This window comes from Tenrec ecaudatus, chromosome 18 (genome assembly GCF_050624435.1).
Source record: "Tenrec ecaudatus isolate mTenEca1 chromosome 18, mTenEca1.hap1, whole genome shotgun sequence".
Taxonomy (NCBI): Eukaryota; Metazoa; Chordata; class Mammalia; order Afrosoricida; family Tenrecidae; genus Tenrec; species Tenrec ecaudatus.
In genome coordinates, this window is record NC_134547.1 from 1,184,448 (window position 1) to 1,203,822 (window position 19,375).

The following is a 19,375-nucleotide window of genomic DNA, read 5'->3' on the forward strand; positions in this document are numbered from 1 at the left end:
TTGCCTAAGCTCATAACAAGTTTATTTGTAACAGCCAAAACCAGAAACTCAAATGTCCATTTGATAGACAATGCATCAACAAATTGCATGTGCATATACACAGACTACTACTCAGCAATAAAAAGAATCAAGTAGTCACATAAGCAACATTGTTCAATCTCATAACTATGCAGTATGAAGGAAATTGGGGCTGGGGGCGGCGCGCGAAGAAAACAGCATTTAAGTTTTCAGTCATATAAACTTCTAGAAAATAGAAACTAATCTATTGTGGAAAAAAAACACAACAGGAAACGGGTGGTTACCTGGAAGGCTTGGGTGGGTGGGTGGGTGGGGGGAATGAGAGGAGACTGTAAGAGGGCTTGAGAAAATGTACTGACAGGGGTGCTTATAATCATGCTTATGAAGATTTCATAGGTTCATACTTATGTTGGAATTAACAAGTATACTCATATCATTTAAAAAAGGTTAAAAATAAAATTTAAAAATTGGTTTTTATTTCTCCCCGCTTCAGAAAACTGGGTTGGACAATGTTCCCTGACTGCAGCATGTTCTTTGTGCCTGGGGAAGGGCAGCCCTGCATCAGAGGCAGGAAATAAACTGAACAAATTACTAGAGTATTTCTTCTGAGGCAACAAGCACACTGGCCAGATCACAATGTCACAAACTGGCAAAAGGATCTTTATTTTCTGACCTCATTTTCTAGTTGCACCAACAAATCTGCGGGCCAACTGGCCATTTATGTGGTGAGAAACCAGAAACTTAGATGACAGGCTCTGTTGATTACCAGAGCTCTGAAGGAAGGCATGAGTTTGGAGGGCCCACGAACTTCAGTAACACTGGTGCTGCACAGCTATTAGCTCCAGAACTACATTTACCTATGCGTACAAGAGGCACACTTGTGCTCATTTACCTACTAACACCCAGAATCCTGGTACCAAGTGTCATTTGCATATACCAGCTGGCTAAATTTTAGACCCCAGGCTCTTCGATGAGATCAGGAGATCCGTCATACAACAGGTGTGTATTATGTAATGTCCCCAGGAACAAGGAGATACATATTCCTTCTGTCCCAAGAAGCACTGGAGGCTGCCACAGCAGCGCCTCCACGTTGCAAGCATCTTCTGGGGGTTGTAATAAATCCCAGTATCCAGGGCACAAACTAGGATCACATGGTCCCAGTCTTTTTGAAGCACAACAGGCCCCAACTGGAGGCAGAACTACTCTCTACCATCACACATTAAGTCTGTGATGGGAAACACATCTATGTGGGCACAGAGCAAAGCTGTTCATCTATACCTAACAAAGTCTGTATTTAAGCTACACTACATCCAACAGAAGCCCCCAACATCAAAGGTGGCTGAAGTAATAAGGCCTTTATCAGTACACAAACCAGAGCAATGGATGGGAAGCATTTCTTGGTTGGTGACTTGGCTGGAAAAGTAAATCAGGTACATTCCAGGAGACTAACCAACAATGGCATGAAGAAGGTGAACTTTTTGAGGGAGCTGCTGGCAGAACCCAGACTGGGTGCTCTTGTCCAAAGCCAGGTGAAGACCACGTCCTGAAGGTTGATTCCTCATGACTTCCTTCAGCAAAGGCAAGGTTGAGTGTGCTGACACCTGCCAATTCTGAGGACAGGGGGGATGAATGATGCACACACCTGCTAGGTGGTGGTTATGATGGCTTCTGCCATATAAATGGTCAGTTACAGAATTCTGGCAATGGCTTAGGCCAGTTAGAATGTGCAGTGCAGCTCCTGCAAGTTCCACGCACCTAACCATCTCAGCAAATGTGTCAACTATAGGTTTCAGGCACAGAGTGTTTTGACTTCATGCCATCTAAAGTCTATCTTGGGGCCACTGAAGGACACAGCACATTCCCTAAGGTCTGAAGTCTTTCTCCTGGGTGCACTTCTTGGGGCTGAAGGCTTTCCCATATTTGCTACACTCATAAGGCCTCTTTCTGGTATGAAGTTTTTGGTGATGACATTGGAGAACTGGCTAAAGAATTTGCTTTTAAAGGATTCATAGTGCATTTTCCAAGAAGTCTCCAGCGAATTCATCAGTGAACTCTTCAGTGTAATCTCCAGCAAACTCTCCACTGAACTCCCCAGTGTGGACTCTCCGGTGCCGAGTGAGGGTGGAGTTTCGGATGAAGGATTTCCCACAATCACTACACTCGTAAGGTCGCTCTCCGGTGTGAACCCTCTGGTGTTCAATGAGGCTGGAGACTCGTCTGTAGGCTTTCCCACACTCTCCACATTCATAAGGCCTCTCTTCTGTGTGAACTCTCTGGTGTTCACTAAGAATGGAGCTTCGGCTAAAGAATTTCCCACACTCACCACACTCGTAAGGCCTTTCTCCTGTGTGTACCTTCTGGTGTTCGATGAAGTTGGACCTCCGGCTGAAGGATCTCCCACACTCCGCACAATCGTATGGTCTTTCTCCAGTGTGGACACTCTGGTGTTGCATGAGGTTGGAGATCTGGCTAAAGCACTTGCCACACTGATCACACTCATACGGCCTTTCTCCTGTGTGAACCCTCTTGTGTAGAGTGAGCTTGGAGCTCTGTTTAAACGATTTTCCACATATGCCACATGTGTAACGTGCATATCCTATTTCTCCAGTGTGACTCCTCTGGTGTTCAACAAGATTGGAGCTTCGAGTGTAAGATTTCCCACATTCACTGCACTCATAAGGTTTTTCTCCTGTGTGAATTCTCCAGTGCCTGATGAGTTCAGCAGTACGCTTAAAGGTCTTCCCACATTCGCTACACTCATAAGGCCTTTCTGCACTGTGAGTTATTTGGTGTTTGACAAGGATGGAGATCTGGCCAAAGAACTGCCCACATATACCACACTCATAAGGCCTTTCTTGAGAGCCAGTTCGCTGCCGCTTACCTCGCCCACACTTGCAGCTGACGGCAGCTTGCCCACACTTATGACATTTATAAAGTGCCTTTCCAGCACAGAAATTCTGGGGCTGGATAAGTGTGTGCTCGTGGTTGAAGGTGCTTTCACATTCACCCCACTGATACTGACTGCTTTCACCATGGAAGGTCTCCCCACACTCGATGCCACTGTGCGGTTTCTCACTGCTGGGCACAGCCTGGTGCGGGAGCAACCCCGAGGTAGCCGGAAAGTCCATCCCAACCTCCTCACAGCTGTCTGTTTCTGATACATGAAATATACAACTCTTCACAAACTAGGTCCTGCCCGTACCCCAGATTGAGTTTCTCTGTTCTCTCTCTTTTTTTAAACTGGAGAAGTTTTCACTGAACCAGAAGTATCTTGTGTACACTCCACCATCTAAGAACAGTTTCTGTCCAGGGTAGGTTGCCTGGCACTGAGGAGGTGCCGACTGTTTTTCAAGTGAGGGACACACCTCACTCACAGAGCTATCTTCAGAACTGATGGGCTTGTCTGGGGAGTTCTGATATGGCAGTCCTTGCACAGAAAGCACTGCTCAGAAGATGACTCTTCAGCACATTTTCCATGCTCAACCTGAAAGCAGAGAAATGCTGATGAGATTATGTTGACTCAGTAGTAAACAGAATTCTAGTACAAATTTGTGCCTGGCATATCAAGGAATGAGCTCATGGGACGTTTCTGAAGATAAGCGAGCTGGGCAGGTTGAGAAAGGACTGCTTTTCAGTACTGGCATTTGTTGCTGCTGGGTACTATGGAGTAGGAATTCGACACATTAACCACACTAAGATTTTAACACATAATAACCCATGTGACAAATAAGAATGGCCACATAGGGTTTTCTGGGTTGTGATCTTTACAATACACCACCAGGCCTCTCCTCAACTGAGCTGAGTTCCAATTAACAACCTTTTGGTTGTGCTCCTTCCTGGGCCCCCAAAATCAAAGAATTTATTCATCGTGAGACACAGCACAGGGAGGAGAGGCAAAGTCTCTAGTGTTGTGTCTCCCTCCCCCTCTGCTGGCAACATGTATATAGGATGAAGATGTGTCTGGGCACAGGAAAATTCAACCGTAACTGATAGTCAACAACTGTGAGGGACATGTGCACTCTTCCCAACAAATGAGGTGTGAGCCAATATTGGGAAAAGGTGTCCTGGTGGTGCAACAGTTAATTGCTGGCTGCTAGCACAAAGTTGTTGGGTTTGAAACTACTCAGTAGCTTCATGGAGTAAAGATGTGGCAATCTGCTCCTGTACAGATCACAGCCGAGAAAACCTAGTGGGGCAGTTGTACTGTTATGCATAGCTGTCAAATTGGAATCCGTATGAGGGTACCTAACAACATGTTAGGGAACAATGACGAGGAGTTAAGTGAGGTGTACAGATAAAAAGGTAGATGTGACAAGGGTTCATGAGTCATAATGTATAGAAAAGTCAGTCACATGCCACAAAAGGGGGAAAGTAGTATCAGCAAGGCAGAATAAAAAGCCCTACACTCCTCACTGCCCAAAATAAATCACAGAACTGGTCAGAACAAATTGTGTCAGCATTTTGAAAAGGACTCACGCCGATAGAAAGCAAGTGGAACCAAGAAAAAGAGTGTAGGGCACAACATGAAGACTGTAATCCAAACAGTTTTGCTGGGAAACATTTTTGTTAAACCTTTTATCAGTATTTTAAATGTAAATGACCTAAAACCTCAAAGCAAAATGTAGAGATGGGCAGAATAAATTTAAAAACAACAACTATATATTTTCATCAGTTTCACTTTAGTCTCAAAGACATAAATAGGCGGAAAGTGAAACGATGTGTTTTTTTTAATGCCATCAGTAAGCAAAAGAGAGCTGGTATGGCTATACTAATGTTTATAAATCGTACCTGTCCTCCAGTGTGTTAGGGTCTCCCCTTCCTTATACTTGTGGAAATAAAGTCATCCCTGTAGAATGCTTCTGAATCTAATCAGTTCCAAGTTCTAAACTATCATGACTATGGAGTCAATCCTAACTTCGAGAGACTCTTTAAAACAAATAATTTTTCAACAGTTCAAAGTTGTAGTCTTTATAGAAGCAAGCTGTCACATTGTTCTCCCATAGAACAGTTGAATTGCCAATTTTTCAGGTTAACAACTGAGCTTTTAACCACTGTGTAACCAAGGTTATGCAGTTCTAACATGAGTGGTTATCTAGAAACAGACATATATGCAGAAGACATATGCCATGTGAGGATCACTAAGGAACAAGGGCTGTGGACAATGAAAGAACCAACATACCTGTGACCCTGATTTGGACCTTAAACCTCCCAAACTATGAGAGAATACATTTCTGTTTTATAAACCACTCACATGTACAATACAGCCATAGGGCTCCTTACAGGCAAGGCAGGTGAGACTTCATCTTAAATTCTTTGGGCATATTGTCAGGAGAGACCAGTCCCTGAAGAACATCACGCTTGGTAAAGTAGAGGGGCAGCAAAAAAGAGGAAGGTTCAAGCATAGGAACAATTGTGAGGTCGGTGCAGGACCTTCTGTTGAGCATAGAGTTGGAACTCGTTGACATCTAACAACAGGTATGGTTTTTGTATTATAGCAACACTAAGTAACACACAAATGTGAGACATTATATAAGGGAAGCCAAAAAGTATTGTTACTAGGGCTCTAGTTCATACATGCAAAGGTTTATTCTGAGTAAATGCGTTTACACAAGTCTGATCACTGGTTGGTTGCAGACAAGTTTCCCTAGAATGCACTTGCCTCAGTCATATTAAGGTACCCTAAAAAATGATTCCCCCCAAATTATGGCTTATAGGGATGTGCTGGGGACAGTTAAATTCAGGACAGCGAAGTCAGCTCAGGTTACAGCAACAGTTTTGTGACGGATCCCAAAGGGGTCACATCTTGATAATCTTTTACAAAGAACACAGGGTGATTACGGGGGCTTATTAGGAAATCATGGTAAAAAAAGGGAAACTGAACCCATGAATAAAAGGCCAGGAAATCACACCAAGGTATTTTCCCTATCATACCTGCTGAATCTCCAAGGGTAACAAGGGTTGTTCTAGATAGACCCCATTTACCCTACAGCCCTGATCTTGGTCCCTTCAAAGAATTCTCTTTGTTTGGGCAACTCAAAACAACCTTGACAAGGTTCTGAAGATCCCCAAACTGTCATTTTGTTATGGGGTAAATCAGAGTACAGAATTCTTTGGAGAAGAATCAGAGAAATAGAAATGATCACCTTCAAAAATATATAAACGTAGTGGCTGTCTCAAGAAACAATAGCTCCAAATCTTGCTAGGCATGTTTAATAAAGGTGTCTGATTTTATAGCCATACTTTCCAACTTACCCTTAGAGAACAAGGTAGAAAAATCCCATGGCCATTGCACAGAAAATTATTATGAAAAAATCTCAGTATCCTTTCACAAAAAACTAGGAAAATATGAGGCATTTATGAAAAACATAATTTTGAGTGGTCAAAGCTTTAAAAAATGTTCCCCATGATCAGAAACAAGGCAAAGATGCTTCTTTTCCCTCATTTATTCAATTTGACACTGCAAGTTCTAACCAGTATTCAGGCAGTAAAAAACTATTAACAAAAAGCACAGCTTTTCCTATTCAGATGAATGATCCAGTATGTATAAAATTCCTAAGAAAGCGAAAACCAGACCAAAACAAACAAACAAAAAACCCCACACCTTTCAATGCTCTCCATTCTAACTCATAGAGAACCTACAGGACAGGGTAAAATTGCCCCTGTGGGTTTCAGAGTTTATCAATCTTTACTGATACAAAGCTTTAGCTTTCTTTTTCAGAGTGGCTGCTGGTATCCAACTGTTGACTTTGCAGTTAACAGCCCAATCTGTAACCCATTATACCACCAAGCTCTTAAAACAATTTCTGAAAATTGCAAGGCACAAAAATCAAAACAAAGCTCAATGATTTCTATACACCACTAATGAAGCATTTAAAAAGAAGGCCACACCATTTACCAACAGTATCTAAAAGAAAAAAAGTAGGAATAAAATTAACTACAGAGGTAAACTACTTCCATGGACAGCCCTAAGGTTATCAATGCCTGGCTTACCTACAACCCAGCAGAGTGACTAACATGTGCTGGAAGAGTTTCAAGGTTGTAGTCACAGCTCATTCTGAACTAAGGAATTGTGACTCTTGTATGCCCTCTGTGCACCCCCACCCCCCCAGTTCCAAGTACTTTACTGCCTTACCATACAATCCAGGCTGGCCCACCCACCAGCATCTGCTCCACCTGTTAACCCTAATCCCTGCTCTCCCCACCTTTGAAAATGTGGCAAGGTTTGGGAAAGGAAATGAGTTTGTCCTAGTGCATGAGGGGCAGACATTAGGTAGGCTAAGTAAGAGCAGCTAAGTTAAAATATCAAGACAAAGTAATGGCAGCACCATTTGTGCCACGCTTAACATCAGCAAAGGTCCCTGTTACTATCATCAGTGGACAGTCTCAGCCAGGACATGTTCAGAGTTTTTCAGCGCCAAGGTCAATGAAACCAGAGGCTGTGGCCAACAGGGGCAAAGGATTGGGAAAGCAGAGAATCCCTGGGTGTGTCTCTCTCCTGAAGGTTTGCCCCCTCATACAACTAACTCTCCTAATCGAGTTTATCTACATTTGAAAAAAAAACATTTTATTAGGGGTTCATACAACTCTTACCACAATTCATACACACATCAATTGTGTAAAGCACACCTGTACATTCTTTGCCCTCATCTTTTCAAAGCATTTGCTTTCCACTTAAGTCCTGTGCATCAGATCTTTTTTTTGACCCTCCCTCCCCTCTCCCCCACGAACCCTTGATAATTTATAAATCATTTTGTCGACGTCTCCCTTCACCCCCTTTTCTGTTGTCCATCCCCCAGGGAGGAGGTCACTCATAGATCCTTGTAATCGGTTCCCTTTCCAACCCCCTCTCCCTCTACCCTCCCAGTATCGCCACTCACAACCCTGGTCCTGAAGGTATTAACTACCCTGGATTCCCTGTGCCTCCAGCTCCTATCTGCACCAGCGTACATCCTCTGCTCTATCCAGACTTGCAAGGTAGAATTCAGATCATGATAGCTGGGGGGAGGGAGGAAGCATTTAGGAATTGGAGGAAAGCTGTATTCTTCATCAGTGCTACATCGCACCCTGACTGACTCATCTCCTCCCCTAGACTCCTCTGCAAGGGGATCTCCAGTGGCCGACAAATGGGCTTTGGGTCTCCACTCTGCACTTCCCCTTTCATTCACTACGGTAAGGTATTTTTTTTTGTTCTGATGATGCCTTATACCTGATCCCTTTGACACCTCGTGATCGCACAGCCTGGTGTGCTTCTTCCATGTGGGCTTTGTTGCTTCTGAGCTAGATGGCCCCTTGTTTACCTTCAAGCCTTTAAGACCCCAGACGCTATATCTTTTGATAGCCGGGCATCATCAGCTTTCTTTGCCACATTTGCTTATGCACCCATTTGTCTTCAGCGATCGTATCCTGGAGGTGTGCCTCCAATGATATGATTTTTTGGTTCTTTGATGCCTGGTAACTGATTCCTTCAGAACCACGTGATCACACAGGCTGGTGTGTTCTACCATGTGGGCTTTGTTGCTTCTGAGCTAGATGGTCGCTTGTTTATCTTCAAGACTTTAAGACCCCAGACGCTATATCTTTGATAGCCAGGCACCATCAGCTTTCTTCACATTTGCTTGTTCACCCGCTTTGTCTTCAGCGGTTGTGTCAGGATGGTGAGCATTATAGAATGCCAATTTAATACAAGAAAGTATTCCTGCATTGAGGGAGTACTTAAGTGGAGGCCCAATGTCCCTCCGCTACCTTAATACTAAACATATAAATATAGGCACATATATCTATTTCCCCAACCTCCTATATATATTTGCATATGTACATGTCTTTGTCTAGACCTCTATAAATGCCCTTTGCCTCCCAGCTCTTTCCTCTATTTCCCTTGACTTTCCTCCTGTCCCACTAACATGCTCCGTCTCCACCTGGGTTTCAGCTATACCTCTTATCTACTTAAAAAAAATCATTTCATTGGGGGCTGGCACAACTCTTATCACCATCCATTCATTATGTCAAGCACATTTGTCCCCCTCATCATTCTCAAAACATTTGCTTGTTATCAGCTCATTTTCCCCCTCCATCCCTGCTCCCCACCTCCCTCATGAACCCTCAATAATTTATAAATTATTTTGTCATATCTTACACTATGCGATGTCTTTTACTCACTTTTCTGTTGTCTGTCCCCCCAGGAGGCTATATGTAGACCCTTCTAATTGATCCCCCCTTTCTACCCCACCTTCCCTCCACCCTTCTGGTATCACCACTCTTACTACTGGTCCTGAAGGGATCATCTGTCCTGTATTCCGTTTCTAGTTCCTATCTGTACCAATGTACATCCTCTGGTCTAGCTGTATTTGTAAGGTAGAATTGGGATCATGATAGTGGGGGTGGGAGGGGGACCATTTAAAAACAAGTGGAAAGTTCTATTTTTTATCGTTGCTACCCTGCACCCTGACTGGCTCTGGCTCATCTCCTACCCACGACCCTAATATAAGGGGATGTCCAGTTCCCTACGAATGGGCTTTGGGTCCCCAATTTGCACTTCCCCTCATTCACAATGACCATTTTTTTTGGTTCTTTGATGTCTGATACCTGATCCCTTCGACACCTCGTGATCACACAGAATGGTGTGTTTCTTCCATGTGGGCTTGGTTGCTTCGGAGTTAGATGGCCGCTTGACTTGCCTGCAAGCCTTTAAGACCCCAAATTTTTTTGATAGCCTGGCACCATCAGCTTTTATTCACGTTTGCTCATGCATAAGCAAAACAAATGGGTGCACAATTTTTTATTCCTACATGTATAACAAGCTTACTGCAATCTGCAGGAGGGCTCCATTTCCTCAGGCTACAGCTTGTCCATGACCAGTCCAAGGATGCCTTTTACATTCCCTCTTTTGCAGGTGTAATATTTAACCTCCCTTCTTTATTTGGCTACAGGTTTGTCCAAACTGTCTACAGTTAGTTGCAACAAACCTCAGTCTTGGTCAAGTCCACAAGCCCAGGAGATTAATGGACATGCCCATATTTATACTAAAAACATGAGTCAACTTGGGAGCTGAATCCCTCTCCTGCTCTTAAAGGTAGTTTGTAAAAAACCTTGGGTTTTATTTACCATATGTACTTTTGTATAAACCAAGTTTTCCAGCACATTTTAAATGTAGTTTTTGTGGTAAAATTAGGTGCCTCGGCTGATATTCAGGTTGGCTTATACTCAAGTATATGCGGTACGTATTTTAAATTTAAAAAAATTTTTAAATTGGGTGCAAGTTACAAATTGGCTTTCCATTCAACAGTTCACCACTTTGTTTTCTGACATTGATGGCACAAATGAAACAGCACTCTCCCCACTTCCTCCCTGTGCTTCCCATTCCCATCTGTCCTTTTTTTCCTCACCCCCTTTTTGGCCTTCTGAATTTGGGGGGGGGGCAAGTGCTGTCCTTTTGGATTTATATGGTTGATTTTTAAAAAAATTAATGAACGCGTACCCCTCCCTGGTATGTGCTATTTTTCACTTCTTAGGCATATGCAATATTTGACTGAAAGTGGAGATGTGGGGCAGAAGTTTTAATTCCAGACTTATGGGCCCTAGTCTTTTTTTGTGTGTGTGAGAGAGACTTTTTACTTTTGACTGAGGTTCAGCACTGTGGAACTCCAGCCTGGACTCATTGTACCTTGCACCAGTTACTTCTGTGCCCTGGCTTCTAACTCACTCAATTCCACAAACTAAACAAAGGATCTTATGCTAGGATACAACAGGAGAGGGAGTATGAAGAAAATGCTGTACTACACAGAACATACCCCACAGGCCTCTTGGGAACTACAGATTATTCAAACAAAGAGGGCATGGAACAGGAATGGGGTGAGGGTATGAATAAAGCCATTTATAGTCTATTTTAAGTCATCCTCACTGGAGACAATCTTTTCAAACTCAGTGGTAGAAAGGTGTGGGTACCTGAGAGCAGAGACTCAGATAGGGCCCTGACATCAACCTTTGGTTCCTGAAACTCTAAGCCTTGGCACATCTTTGAATTCAACATTATTCCCATTTCTGTTACATTTCACCTTCCCGGTTCTTCCCAACTCAACCCTCCTTTCCCCAAAGCTCATGACCAAATCATGACGATCCCTTTGAACATCCTTAACCCACCTCCTCCATCTGGGGTAGAGCTATCAAAAGCTGGAGCTGACCACCTTGGTGCTGAGAGCTGAGCCCTCCAAGGATCAGGAGTGTTCAGCATCTTCTTTTTATGGGCAGTTACCATGATCTGGGCCAGACTGGAGTAGAGGAAGGTGGTTTGTACAAACAGGGAGGGATGAGCCTCCTCCTCCAAGGTGCGCTGGTAGCACTGTGGCTAAGGACTGCATTATTAACCACAAGGCTGGTAGTTCAAATCCAATTTGTTTTATGGTCTGCTTCCATAAAGATCCAAATCTTGGAAAGCCTATGTATAGATGGTCTCGAGTTAGAATCATTTAATGGCTGGCAACAGGTTTTTCATCAACTCTCCTGGTGGCACAGTGGGTTAAATCTCAGGAAGTGACATTAGAAGGTTAGCAGTTCAAATTCACTTGCCATTTCTTTAGGAGAACAGTGGAACTATTTATTTTCTGCTTCTATAAAAATGTATAGTCTTACAAAAACTAACAGTTCCAGTAAGGTCAATCCTGAGTTGCAAGCGCCTTGATGACAGTGGGTTTGTTTTGGCTGGTTACGCCATGTGTGCAATTTTAACCTATGCCAAACCATGCCCATTAACCTCACAGGCAACAGTCCGTTAAGCTGTACCTGGCTTAACAGTACACAGAAAATGGGGAAGGGAGGGGTGTTGGAGAGAACAGGGCTCAAACAGCACCAACCCACAGGAGAGAATGGAGCTACTGATCCCCTCAGTTATTTTGCATAAAAGCCCAAATTCATTACACACAGCCAGCTACACTCTTTGCCCACCCCCATCCTCTTTAGAAAAGTGTTAAGATAGCCAAGAAAGTACCCCATAGCATCCTCATACCCAGTCTGTAGCATTCACATGACATATTCACATTTTAGGCATATAACCACACAACCCGCAGCATGTTGTGTCACATGAACTACATAAAATATAAGAAATGAGCATTTTATGACATGTTCTACTACAAATTTTATGTAAAGACAGATTTAAGGCTGAAATTTGCTCATAATCCAAGGACCGTTTGCATGAAAAGAAATCTTGGAAACCCTTCAGGGTACAGGATAGCTTTGAGTTGGAACTGCCCAGAAGGCAGTGAGGTTATTTTGTTATTAACCTCTCTGGCGGTAATCCTGAGTGTGGCTGGGGTCAATGGTAACTGTCAGAAGCGGTAACCCTGAGCCACACTTGGATTACACAGCAGCGAAGTCTCTTAACAAAATTACTGGCATAATTAGACGACCAGGGAGGTTAAGGAAGAAAGCCCACTCTTATGGACTGGAAGGCTTAACCTTGTTAAGATGCCAATAGTACCCAGATGGCTTACACTTTAAAGGAGTAGAAAACTCCATCCTTCTCCCAAGGCAATTTCCAACTGCTGACTGCAGTTAGCAGGCCAATTCATAACCAGTATACCACACTAGGGCTCCTGTTATCACTCTTAATATTTTACCAAATACAGTACTCAGGATTTACCTCTTCATTTTATATTTTAACTCTTATTTTGTAACCTAAAAATGAAGAGCTAAAATTATAAAATTTATGAGTAAATCTGAATTTAGAGTATTGTATTTGGTAAAGTGTCCTTAGACAACACACCAGCAGTATAGGAAACAGAAAAAACAAACTAGACTTCATAAAATATTGAATAACCTTTATGCATTGAGATACAATCCCAAAGTGAAAAAATAATCTACGGAATGGGAGAAGATATTTGAAAACTGTATTTTAAGTGAGTAACCAGAGGATACAAAGAACTTTTACAACTGTACAAACGGAGAATCCAATTAAAAATCTTAACAAAGGACACAGTTCTCCTGAACTACACAAATAGCCATTAAACAAATGAAAAGACGTTCAACAGCATGAGTCTTACTCACTGCCATCAAGTCAACTCTGACTCACAGAGACCCCAAAGGACAAGGTAGAATTGCCCCCTTGAGTTTCTGAGACTAACTCTTAACAGAAGTAGAAAGCTCCATCTTTCTCCCATGGAGCTGGCTGTTGGTTTCCAACAGCTGATCTTGAGGTTAGTAGTCCAATGGGTAACCAACACGCTTCCCACAGTAGTCATCAGGAAAAAGAAAAATCAACGAGGTATCACGCTACATTCAGAGGATGACTGTAACAGGTTGCCAACCAAAGAGCTGGTGCTGCAAACCCATCAGTCGCTCAGCAGCAGAAAGATGAGGGTGTCTACTTCTGTAAAAAGGAACACTCAGAAAACCCAGAGAAGTCCTACCATGCATTGTAGGGTAGCTGTGAGTCAGAACCAACTTAATAGCAGTGGGTTTGGTTTTGGTTTTAGGAAGCGTTAAGTTCCTTGGGTAGTGAAAATGATGGTAATTGGAATTCATTCAGAAGTGCCCTGAAAAAAAGGACTGGCAGTCTGCTTCTCAGAGGTCGGAGCCTTGAAAACTATGTAGTTCTGTGTGCACGTGATTGCCATTTATCAGAATAGACACAACTCCTAGATAAACATACCCCAAAGTCTTGAAGACACTCAAACAGATACTTGTACACCAATATTCACAGCAAAATTATTTTAATTAGTCAAAGTAATTCTGTATAAGTGCAATCTGTATAATGAAAAATTATGAACCTATACTATAATGAGCTTCTAATGTTAAGATATGGAGAACTCTTAAAAACACTTAAGATAAATGAAATAAACCAGGCACAAAGGATAAATATTCCATGATCCTGCTTACACAAAATACTTAATACACAAATTAAGAGATAAAAGGGAGATTATAGAGTATTATGGGTTGAGGACAAGGGAGACTAGGATGTTGTTATATAATAAGTGTTTGGGGTGATGGAAATTTCAGAAATAGTGGTAAAATTATGCAACACTGGGAATGTAGTTAGCGCCAATGAACCAATTAAAATAAAGTGGCAAACTGTTAATTTTTTTAATGTATATATAGCACCACAATTTAAAAGTGTATGCTGTTCACTTTCCTGAATTGGGCAAATATATGCAAATCAAAGATTAGTTGTTACTAGGAGTGGGAGACAGAGAGTTATATGATAACAGTGGTGAAGTAACTTGAGACAGGACTATGATAATGCCGGCACAATGTAAAAACCATAATGTCAAGGATATTAAGTTAGCAAAATAAAAACTTTCTCTTTTAAATCTAGGGGGGTAAATGAGGAAGAAAGGTAGAAACAGGGTACATCCACTAGCATTTGTTTGCACCAAAAACGAGTGAGCAAAGATAGGAGTTTGTACTCAATCTTAAAATCATTCACACAGCTGGCACTTGGCAGAGTTGGTACCACCACATCCACCTGCGAGGAAGCAACTATTCAGGAATTGTGCAACTACAGGTGACTAGCATGATATAACTCCAGAGGGAAAGACTGAACAAGAGTGGCCAGCACCGGTCCATAGCTTAACATGTCACAGGAACGAAAACAACAGTATCTAAAACAAAGCAGTCTCCAAACTCTTCAACAAAAGCTACTGCAGAGTCCTCAGCCTCTGTAAGTAAAGTTTACATCAGTGCCTGCAAGTCCCAGCCCGGACAAGTGGGAGAAAACGACAATACATGTTGTTCATGACAGCCCCACGAGATGCAATCTCACTGCCAGGGCAGCAAGCTGACTCACAGTGACCCTCCTGAGGGTTTTCTGAGACTAGAAAACCCAGTCTTTCTCCCACGAGCTGCTGGTGTACATGCAGATCCCAGGCCAACACAGAACCACTACACACACCACCAGGGCTCCCATACGACAGAATAGAACTGCCCTAAGGGTTTTTTTGGGCTGTAATCTTTAAGGAAGCAGATTGCCAGGCCTGTTTCCCAAGGTGCTTCTGAAGTTGACCTCTTAAGTTGTACCACCCAGGGACCTCAGCTACAGGAGGGGGACAGAATCAGGGCACAGGGACTGATGTCTATACACTGTGCTTCCCGCTCCCCGCGAACCCCCACCACCCATTCCTGACGCCCTATAACCCTTTTCTCCAAAGATTCCTGGCAGCAGGTGGTAAGACCACTCAGGAACACATGGGGCAGGGCACACAGCGCAGCAGGAGAGAGTCATTTAGCAGTGGGCCAGCGAAACTGCCTTCCTTTGGGAAAAAGGGAAAGGCCTGCTCAAGGCACGGGTGGGTGGGAGGGTCTTACCCACCAAGTGCGCCGCCATCACAATTAGGGCCACATCCTCAACAGGAACACAGCCTGTCACGACGGGCTAACAGCCCATCCCAGGATTGGCTTCTCTGGCGGGACTTCAAGCTCATCCCTCCCACGCCCCGCCGTCTAACCTCGGTGGGCTCCCGCGGCCAGGACGCCTAGCGCCCCGAAGGGGACCTCGGCTTGCCATTCCAGGCGTGGCTCCGCACACGGGTCCCCGCGGACACTGCCACCTCCCGAACGTTCCCGGCCCGGCGCACTTCCAAGCGTTTGGGCGTGGGCGAGCCCCTCCGCTCTCAATACTCGCCCCCTCGGAGGCCGCCGCCACCGACGCTTCCGCCCCTCACCACACCCGGGGTCCAGAAACCAGCGCCCCCCACCCACGCGCGCCGCCGCCGCGTGCGGACAAAGGGGCCCGGACACCGCGCTGCCCGGGCGGGCACCGCTCACCCGGCATCCCATGGGGGGGCATCACTAAGGGCGGGAGGAGGCCTGCAGGCGGCCGCTTTACCTCAGCCGCGTCCCTCAGCGCACCCACGCCATCTTGGCGGAGACGCCGGCACTGCCGCTCAGAGCCGGCCCGGGGCGAGCTCTCCGCGACCGGGGACCGCGTCCGGCCCGGACTGGGCCCGCTGCCTTAGGGCCAACGGTCTTCGCTGAGGCTCACGGGTCTTGTCCCTTCGGCAACGGCTTTCGGGGGCGCTCTGCCCGCCTGAGGCGGTGTCCGAAGAAGACTTAAGATGACGACCACGAGGAAGACGCCCTACGTCCCGCCCCGCCCCCTGCGTCGCGCAGGCACGGAAGTGGCCCTTCCCGGGCCCTCATTGGCCGAGTCCCACTGCCTGTCAGCGCAGGCCCGCCCACCGTCCCTGGGCGCGGCCGTGGGCCCGAGACCCCGCGGGGGGCACCGGGAAATGGCGTCTCCCACCCCGCACCCGCCAGCGACTGGGAGGGGCTCCTCCTTCTTAAAGGGGCCACAGGGCGCCTGCCACCTCCGGCGGGCCCGGCGTGGGGCGGTCTCGGAAGACTAGGTCACTGACTTGGGCGTGGGTCGGAGTCGGCGGGCAGTAGGTCGCCACACGCGGCGTTCGCGGCCCCCCTCCCCCCGGGCCTTGGCGCCCGGTGCCGGGTGGAGACCGGGCCTCGGGTGACTCAAGGGGTGACTGGGCTTCCAGAGAGGAGGCAGGGACGCCTGGCCCTGGTGTGAGAGGATGGTCCCCCCACTCCAATTAAAAAATATATCACCTAGAGCCCTACTGGGGGTTCCCTGGGGTCGGAGAACCCCAACCTACCGTTGCCTAGAGACAGCGGGAGGGGCTAGAGCCTGAGTGCGGGTGTGGACCGGGCTCCCGGGGTTTCAATGGCTTGCTTTTTTTAAGAGCAGCAGCTGGTGGGTTGGAACCGCTGACCTTTCCGTGCGCAGCTGAAGGCTTAATCACGGCGTCACTAGGGCTCGCACGTCGTTGCTAGGTGCTGTCAAGTCATTTTTGACTCGCAGCAACCTCACGTGACAGCCGAAACTGCCCCACAGGGGTTTCTTGGCTGTAATCTTTATGGAAGCAGATGGCCAGGCCTTTCTCGTGCAGAGTCGGCTGGTGGGCTTCCAACTGCCACCCTGCCCGTCAGCCGCCGGGCGCTTAACCCTTTCACCACCTGAGCGCCTTCTGGCTGCTACAAAGATCCCGGAAAACTCGGCCGCTGTGGGCCCGTCGATTCAGACTCAAAGCCGCCCTACTGGGCAGAGTAGACGCAGCCTCGCAGGGTTTCCAAGGCTGTAATCTGTCCAGAGGCAGACAGTCATGCCTTTCTCCCTCAGCGCAGCTGGGGGGCTTTGGAACCGCCAACATTTTGGTTAGCAGCCCAGGGCGATTTAACTGCTGTCCCACCATGGCTCCTCTCTGCTGATGTCCTCACTGAAAGACAGGATCAACTTGGGAATGATTCATGGTGATGGTAGAACATGACAAAAAATGTCATTGAACGGGATATGTGTAGTTTGCAGAAATGCCACATATTTTGTTACCTAGTTATACCATAATGTAAGAAAACTATAGCATCCCGTTAAAACAAGCTAACAAAGGCAATGTCAAGATAACAGAAAAGGCTATTTAGAACATTGTGTGTGCTCAGTCCTATATTGAAGCATTCCTGAATAGGTGAGTGAGCATTCAGATGAAGGGAATGAATGAACTTGCACGCTTCTGCACACATTTTTAGACGAAGATATGGAATCATAAAGGGATGTTTTGATGTATTCAATTATGTATTAAAGATCCTATCTATTCTCTGTAATTATTTTGTGGTAGTGATTGGCTGAGATGCATAGATTTAAATCACTTGCTACACATTTCTCGCTATAAGACCATTACAAAATTATTAGCAGAAAGAATAGTCTCAAAATATGTGGTTTGTTGGGTTTTTTGGGGGGGGGGGCAGCAGAGGGGTGTGTGTTACTTGGTGCACCAAATACAATTGTTGGGCCTTTGAAGAGGAAGCATTTCAAAGCTGATCTTTTGTTGTAGAACTCATTTAAAATTCTATATTTTGAGGCAACAGAAACATTCAAGGACCCATCTAGTAACATTGTTTAGGTAAAACCGTGAGGCTAAAACAACACATCAAATTGCAGTCCCTAGGAAACAATGTGTAGATTGTCCAATGACTAGATAATAAACTGCTCATGAATATAAGCAGCTTTTAAAATGAGAAACAGTGTTGCTATTGAGTTTACTAGAGGCAACAACTTGCCTTTATTTCAGCTGATTCACTGTAATATCCTACTAACCCATTCCCCCAAGTCCATTCCACTTCACAGGGAATTTAGAGTACAGAGTAGAGGTGCCCTATGCATGGAGCTCCCAGGGTGTTAGCTGCCAGAAACAGATGCCATCTCTTTCTCCCATGAAGCAGCTGGTGATTTCAAACCACCAGCCTTTCCTTTAGTAGCCTATGACTTTACCCACTGTGCCACCAGTAATACCCATGTTACTTAGCATGTATTCAAATTCTATGTGAACAATCCAGTTACAGGTTTATATTTATACACAGTGTATTCTATCCCTTCCAAATGAACTACTCACTATGCCTAGAAAATCCTAGTGAATATTTTGGGATCATGAAATTCAAATCCACATTGGTCTCTACGCCAAATTTCCAAATCCTGATGAAACTCATACATAATCACAGGATTCCTTGAATGTCTCTAGGAAATAATGGCATACGTTTTTTGAATATCTCTGAATAATTATTTACACAATACTCCTTTTCTACATATCCTGTAAGCCCCATGAGGGCAGAGGTGTGACTGTAATTCAGTGTTGGTCCGATGCCCTTGAGTTGATGCCCACTCACAACAACCCTATGTACAACCGAACAACCCACTGCCCAGCCCTGCACCAGCCTCCAAGTCATGGTTAAGCTTGAGGCTATTGTTGCAGTCCTGGTGGCAATCCAGCTCATTAAAGGGGCTCGCTGTGTTTCACTTGTGCTCTATTTTTGCCAAGTACGTCTTCCTCCAGGGACCAGTGTCTCCTGGTAACATGTCCAAAGTATGAACTGAAGCCTTGCTAACCTTGCTTCTAAGGATCTTTCTGGCTATGTTTCTTCTGAGAGAGCTTGGTTTGTTCTTCTGGACGACCATCATATATTTAAAATTCAATGTGTCAACTACTTTTCAGTTTTCCTTATTTGTTACTGAGTCACAATTCTTGGCAGCGGAATGGTCTAGTAAATTGTCCTTGGCTGCTATGGCGTGCAGAATAGAACTGTGGACCATGGGGTTTCCAAGGTGGTAGTGTTTCAGAAGCAGATTGCCAGGCCTGTTGTCTTCAGAGGTATCCTAGATGGGGTCAAACTTCCAACCTTTTGGTTAGTAATCCGTCATGTAACTGGTCCACCCAGCAATTCCTAGTCTAGACTAGGTAAAAAGAAAAGCCAAGTCTAAACCAAAAACCCAAACCCATTGCCATCAAATGGAGTCTGAAAAACCTAGTACATAAACAACAAAGGTTCCTACTCATGTTGACCAAGTAGGATAGTGGAACCATTCCATAGCGTT

General features: G+C 45.1%; 1 protein-coding gene across 4 annotated transcripts in view; it reads right to left on the reverse strand.

Moving 5' to 3' along the window:
* Positions 1 to 19,375, reverse strand: part of LOC142432506 (uncharacterized) — a 29,060-nt gene continuing 9,685 nt past the window's right edge. Inside the window, exons 1-2 of one of the 4 annotated variants that reach the window (XM_075537770.1) lie at positions 16,611 to 16,731; positions 1 to 3,502 (exon numbers count right to left, since the gene is read on the reverse strand). In XM_075537770.1, the coding sequence (XP_075393885.1) occupies positions 2,025 to 3,146 (1,122 nt within the window). In that variant the 5' untranslated portion in view covers positions 3,147 to 3,502; positions 16,611 to 16,731 and the 3' untranslated portion in view covers positions 1 to 2,024. Of the gene's footprint in view, positions 3,503 to 15,768; positions 15,794 to 15,829; positions 16,092 to 16,610; positions 16,732 to 19,375 lie in introns of those variants that run through there. The other 3 variants (XM_075537768.1, XM_075537769.1, XM_075537771.1) reach the window with 3 other exon arrangements.